Source organism: Cyprinodon variegatus, unplaced genomic scaffold, assembly GCF_000732505.1.
Source record: "Cyprinodon variegatus isolate N-32 unplaced genomic scaffold, C_variegatus-1.0 Scaffold144, whole genome shotgun sequence".
Lineage (NCBI taxonomy): Eukaryota > Metazoa > Chordata > Actinopteri > Cyprinodontiformes > Cyprinodontidae > Cyprinodon > Cyprinodon variegatus.
The window spans coordinates 489227-496254 of NW_015150597.1; the positions used below are offsets into that span (position 1 = coordinate 489227).

Below are 7028 nucleotides of genomic sequence, written 5' to 3' on the forward strand. Positions count from 1 at the left end.
TCCCTTTAGTTGTTTTTTTTTTTGTTTTTAACCAAAATTACAATTTAAACTACAGCAACGGGCATGTATCCCTTTAGTCATGTACAAGAAAACAATTTAATTACTGACTTTTTGGTGTTTTTTGAATCATATGGCGATCTGACCTTAAATAGTTTTTTTGTAGGTGACTAAAGGAATACACGGCCATCAAGGTAGTTTAAAGTGTATTTTTTGTATGAAACTCAAGAGATAAATGGGGATAAACTAAAGGGATAATCAGGGCTAGCATGCGTGTATGCATATCTAACATCTTGCTCATGGGTATTGACTATGGGTATGCTGGTCTGACGGAGTATGATGATCTGACAGAACACGGGCATGATGGGGAATGATCTATAAGATTATTAATATTTGAAAAATGAAAAACATTTAACACACATCTTAAATAGAATATAAACCTCATACATGTTAGAATAAAATTAAAATATAGATAGACAGGATTTTATGGTTGTGGTCGCTGTGAAAACAGGAATCTATCTAGAAAATGTTTCCCAGACTGGATAAGATCTAGACCCAAACTGGCTCAGTAAAAAACACGTATAGGTTTTGCCTCCCACAACCAGTCACCTAATCCCATCCATTGCAATATTTAAAAGGCTCCTTTCTAGTTAGCTACTTTATTATCACTAAATTCTGTTAAGAGTACTTTTTAGTTGTTCATTTATCACAATGATTTAAAATTGGGTTATGATGATTTTCCATCATCTTCATGTATCTCCACATAATGTGTGGGGGGTGGGGTGGGGGTTGGGATTAACAGTGAATATACCAGTCCTTACTATATCATGATATAGTAGGGAATTACACATTACTCTCACTGAGCTATGTTCAACTTAGACTACCTACATGACATTTGTTAATAAATATGTTTGTTTTTCATTGACAAATATATTAAATACCGGTAAGTACTTCTCACTGGTAATGGCGTTATGTTACCTGCAGGCTAGTGCAGCACGTTACCAAAACTTAATCAATATAAGAAACTTTCTACAAGTGCACTCTCTCAACTGTGGGAAGAGGTTTTCACAACATGGATGAGCAAAGACTGCAACAGACTGGTGACATGTCTAGGGTGTACCCCACCTCTCACCCATAGACTGCCAGCGATAGGCACTGGCCCTGGGAAAAAGTGGATAGAAGGATGGATGAAGGAGCAAAGAGCTGAGATACATCTACATGCCACTGAGTGGCTGACGGGAGCAAGGATAGAAGCATAGGTGACACAGAGTGGCTGAGGAGCTGTAAAGTGGTAGGGTGTTCAGTGTGCCTTAAGCAGAGACTGAGAGGAGGGACAGTGGTGCAGATCCACTGATACAATGACAGGTTTTCTAACGTTCTCAACTATCCATACAGTATGTTGGTTAAAAGAGTCTTTACTTTAAAGAAGCTTTTTATATTCTCTCACCAAAATATACAACTGACTGGGTGCTTGGTGCCTTTATCAACATATGTTGCTCTACTGTGTAATACTGAGTTCATCTGCATGATTTACTGTTCTTTTATCACATAAAAACACTTGGATATGAATAAGTTTGTTCAGTGTCTGCCTCTTTGTGCGCCTCTATTGATTGCTTGATATGGGCATAGGGGTGAGATTGTGTGAATGTGAATGGATGAATGAGAAGTTGTCTTTGTATACTTGTTAGGTTGGGTGTTTGTCTCCCATGCGGCCATCCTTATGTCTGACTTCCTTGTGTCAATGTGATCTGTGACACAAGACTATTGTCTAAACACCTTAGGTTTTGCCTTCCACACATGGATATCTAAGGGATATCTGCTGCTCTAGAAGCTTTTTTGATGTTTACTTTGGTTGTGTGCTGTCTTCTTTTTGTTCTTGTCATGTTCTCTGTTTTCTGTTCCTCTCATCTTATTTTGATATATTGTATATCTTGATATACTGTATTATCTTGATATACTGTATTATCTTGATATACTGTATATATATTGTTTATTTTTAATGCACCTTTTTCCTCCTTGTTTGCACCTTCTTTAACTTCTATGCCAATATGTGACCAGTGAATTACTCCTCTGTGAGATCAATAAAGCTCATCTAATCTAATCTAATCTCATACAGGTGTGGAAGCAGACTTCTATGAGTTACTGTATATACTCGGCTTTGTCTATTTTTGATCTTTACACGGATAGTGTGAGTAACTGGTGCATGATAACTAATGTGACTTTCTGGGGACTATATGATGCTTAGTGAGATGTAGTGTTGGATATGATACACAGTATAAAGAGCAATAGAAAGGTAAAGTTAGTAATATTTGTATAAATATTAGCAATTTTGAAAAGCACATGATCTGGGCACCTCACTGTTATGTTTTAGTTTCTTGTAAAACTAATGAGAGTTTTGAGTTAAAAGAGATTGTGCTAAACTGCTTCTGCTTTAATCAAATTAAAGACCCAGCAGGGCTGCTCTGTCCATAATGATGTTAATGATGTCATGATGATACCCCTGTAGAGGCCAGACTTTGCTTGTTGAATACTTGACAGGGCAGTTAAGACCGCTTAATAAGAGCAACTGATTTAGAAAGTAAAACTGTACAAAGCTCAAGATATAGCCTAAGTCTGTGGGTTTCTGCAAAGTTTAACAAGTATTTTCAGTGATCATCCTTTTAGACTTAAAAAAACCCCTCAACAAATATAAAATGCCCTGCTTTAATGTAATTATTTCTGTCTTAACTTTTAACATCTCTTTGGTGGAAATCTTGCAAGTTGAATCATCACTTTATCCAAAAATAAAAATGATTGACTATACTGAGTATCTATTTATATAAAGTTTTGGTGAAAGAAGGTTAGTCTAAGCGGAGAAAACCCACACAGATATATACTGGTATTCTTAGTACAAGATAAGATATCAGTGACAGTTTCATGAAAAAGTGAATCAACAGATTAATTTTCTGATTCACTGAAGAACAATCATTAGACCATAAGACCATAAGCAACTTTTATTTAGCAAGTTGCGGTAAACAATAAATGCTACCCTACATTTTGGAGCAGTAAATTAACAAAGGTTGCTTTGTTTTTTTCTAGAACCAAAAAAAAAAAAAAGCAATTGTAAAATTAACTTAGTTTGTTTGCACATTTTTTTAACTAAAAACTCCTTGTGTAAATGTTGTTATGAGGCTCCACACCCCTTAGTTCACATGTATCACTGTCTCTACCTGCATTCTCTTCATTTCCGACTTCTCACAGCACAGTGTCACCTCAAAAAAGTATTTCCTGCTTTTAACTAAAGCAGCTTTTATTAAATTTTTTTATCGTAACAAGAACTGTGAATCAAATCTAGAAACAGAGATAGGGAAGTTATTTCTTGTCACTATGCTTGCTATTGGATCCTTTGGTTTTGATAATATTGACCTAAAATATGGTTAAAAACAAATGTCCGTGTTTGTAGACTGCTTTGGTTGTCTTAAAAAAAATGTAAGAATTTTGGGACTTTTAATTTGTAAATTATTAATCAATAAAGAACTGCATTTATGAACAATAATTGCAAAATAGTCTGATAATATATACTAAATATATGACTAATTTCAATATTCGACCATAAAAATCTCAGATTATAATGTTTTCAGATTTACTTACATTCATTTATATTAATCAATTATTGGTTACCCTGTGACTCGCCAATAGGGTGGATGGATGTATTTGATGATAGCACTACTATAGCAGTAACAAGCATGGTCAATTATTACTGATCAATGCATATTAAACATATAAAACCAAGAGCTAATTTCCCTCCCAAAAATCAACACTAAATAAAATCAAACAAAAGATATAAGTATAAGCAGTACATCTAAAAGGAAAAGCACAACCCAAAGGTTAAAAGAGATAAAAGAGTACAGTAAAAAAAAAAATATTTATTTACAACAAGAATTCAGGTCTTATTGTACCAAAGAGATGGGTTGGTTAATAGTCTGGTCAAGAGAAATCTGTTATGTATTTCACATCACCGTCAGAGGTTGCCACCTAAATTCATTTGTTATGCAGCTTTACTGGAAGAAGATATAAAATATGTGGCTAAAAGGCAAATCTGAAAAATTATAACAAAAATCAATACAGCGCTACCAAGAGAAAGTCAAAGATGAATATCAGGAACTTGATTTAGCAGCTTATTAAGATAAATAGAATGTAAAAAATAAATGAAATGGCCTTTTTGTTGGTTGGTGATTCTGCATAACTGTTTTTTTAATAAATAGATTTTGGGAAAAAACTAATTTAAACAGTAGAAACAATGAAATTAGCAAACCAGAATCCCCTGTGAGCAGTCTGGGTCTTAGTTTCCCCTACCCCACCTTTATTTGAGTTAGGACGAAACTCAAAAAACCTGAAAAACCCCTCCTGTCTTTTCATCCACACCCCTCACCTAATATAAACCTCTGCCTTCCCAACAGAATCATTACTTCTATCTTGTCGTAACGTTTGATCACTTCGAAGAGAAGAAGCTTCAGGCCTTTTGAAGGAACAGGAGGATTTGTTTTTTAGCTTTGAGCAGAAACCAGGAGGAAAATCTACACAAAGATGGGAAAATTCCTATTTGCTGTTGTTGCAGCTGTTGCATCTCTGGTCTTGGGTAAGAGAAGCATAAAATGAAATTTACTCGCCTTTTAAGAAATTCATTTTCTTCTTTACTAAATTGTCTTTAAACATACAAGAATTTATATACATACAGTTTAGATTGATTAATTGAATCTAATCGTATTTGGATTATTCAAATACATAAAAATCCCATTAATCCAATATTTTAACTTTGGTCATTGTCTAAAAACAGATTAAGTAAGATTTTTTTAGAGATCCTTTTTAGGTGGTTGTATTCTACAGATAGGCATGAATAGTAAAAGAAACTAGTTTCTTTTGTCTCACAACGTTTTGCTGGTTTTTCAGACTATATATATGACTATACCAACAGATTATTAACTTTTTGTTGGAACTATGCTAACTTCTTTGCACTTTATTTTAAGTATGAAAAATCTCATAATGATAAATTCTAATTATCTTCATTTTAAAAATATTTATATCATTAAGAAAAGAAGATGATAGTTGCATTCTTCAGGTATCAGTCTCAGCAGCATTGTCAATTGATGGAGTTTAGGAGGTTTTCCAAATCAAATCTGGGTGTGGTCAACAGGAGAATTTAATCAGCAAAATTTGTATTTCCATAGAAAAAAAGGAAAGAAATAGCATAAATGATTTGAATTGGAAAAATAAAACAGAGGTTTACAACCAAAGTACGATAAATCATATCAGTATGGTGTGCTGGTGAAGATTCTCAGTCATCCTGGTCATAGAGTAGTGTTGGGCTACTCTATAATCAGCATGGTGAAAAGTTGGCTAAATTATTTTAAAAGCATGAAGGCCAAAATATTCCTGCAAAGTATTTCCAAGATTAATCATAGTTTGCTTTGCACTTTTCTCATCTTTGACTTAAACTTCTTCTGTTTCAGCGGAATCCCTGATCTGCAACAAATGCTCCCTCAGTCTGTTGGGCAACTGCTTGAATGCTGTAAATGAGACCTGCCCCACCAACTCTAGTGTCTGTTACACAGGAAGAGCCAGTAAGTGTCCTTTTATTGTCCTAAAACACGGCTGCATAGTCAAAAATTAGCTAACAGCTTTGGGAAGTCAATGAATTACCTAAATTATTGCCATCAGTACTTTGTTCAGATGTATGCTGTTTATCTAAGATTACGAAATTACGTAAATGTATCCCTTTGTGCAACATGGAGTGGAAAAGTTTTAAATCAGGAACTTCCAGTCTGATGGCCTCTTAGGTCAGCAGAGCAACAAAAGGTGGGGGTAAAATGAAGGTTAGAGCAGGGCAGTTGTTCTAAAATAAGATAAAGTTACAAAAAAGTTGCAAGAAAATTTTTAAGGCTTTTGAACCTATTTATTGTATTTGCCTTTTTTCTGCAGATTTCCCATCCCTGCCAGACTTTGTGGGTTTCAACATTCAGGGCTGCAAGGAAAACAGCACTGGATGTGATAGCACCACCCCTGACACTTTGCTGGGAGTCACCTATAACACCAAGATCACATGCTGCTCCACCGACAGCTGCAACCCCATCACACTCACATCCGCTGCTCCGTCCACCAAGATGACCTTCACTGTTGCTGCCAGTGGAGCCATCCTGGCCTCCATACTGGGAAGCATTTTGTAATAGAAAAGGAAAGCTGTTCAAGCTGTTTTCACAAAGGTTAATGAAGGATTAACATAATTAAGAGGTATACTAATTTGATTGGAACTAGGGTCAGATCTACCGGACCCAAGTTTTATTGTTTGCAGATGTTCAAATCATAAAAGTTCATCAAAGGGATGTTTCAAAGAAATTTTGAGGATTTTAATCTTTCTTGATTATGTCTCGCTTTTTTGTTTTTACAGTTAAATTAAAATGTATATATCTCTATCATTGTTGTGCCATAATAAACTTCACTACCTCTGTCTTTGAAGAATATTTATGCTTCAGTCTCTTTAATATTATATAATTTTTAAAGCCACATTAATGTTTATATTTACATTTTTTATCAACAACCTCAGATTAAACAAGGCATCAAGTAGACCACTTTTAGTTATCTAAGAATATAATTTTTGTAAAATTTTCTTCCTGAATAAAAAAGGATGAAAATTTGATACAGTTCATTCATGGAAGAGAATTAAAGTCAATCATTAAAAGAAAGGATGTAGAAAAACACAGTTTATGTTGAGATATTAATCCTTTTGTCAGATCATGATGTGGATCAGGGCCGTGCAGAGACCACTAAAGGGGCAGGTGCTTAAAAAAAAAAAAAGGGCACATCTTATCGCATTTTAGGACAGAATATTAACAAAGTCACATAGCTTTCAGAGTTTAATGAACAATGATAAATTACAAAATTGTGAGACATACAATCAAAGCTAAGAGAAATCTCTACATAGAACATAGAACTATGCATATGTAAAATATTTTATTAGTAATTTCTTTCTGCAGGTCTATTTTCTTATAGGAAAG

At 34.4% G+C, this 7028-nt stretch overlaps 1 protein-coding gene across 1 annotated transcript; it reads left to right on the forward strand.

Annotated features, from left to right (window-relative positions):
- The first annotated feature begins 4434 nt into the window (after positions 1–4434).
- On the forward strand, positions 4435–6483 carry LOC107086162 (long neurotoxin OH-57-like). Its single transcript, XM_015376944.1, has 3 exons — positions 4435–4615; positions 5487–5597; positions 5956–6483. Exons 1-3 carry the CDS (start codon positions 4564–4566, stop codon positions 6198–6200), a joined length of 408 nt encoding a protein of 135 aa, XP_015232430.1. The 5' UTR covers positions 4435–4563; the 3' UTR covers positions 6201–6483.
- Positions 6484–7028: the final 545 nt, after the last annotated feature.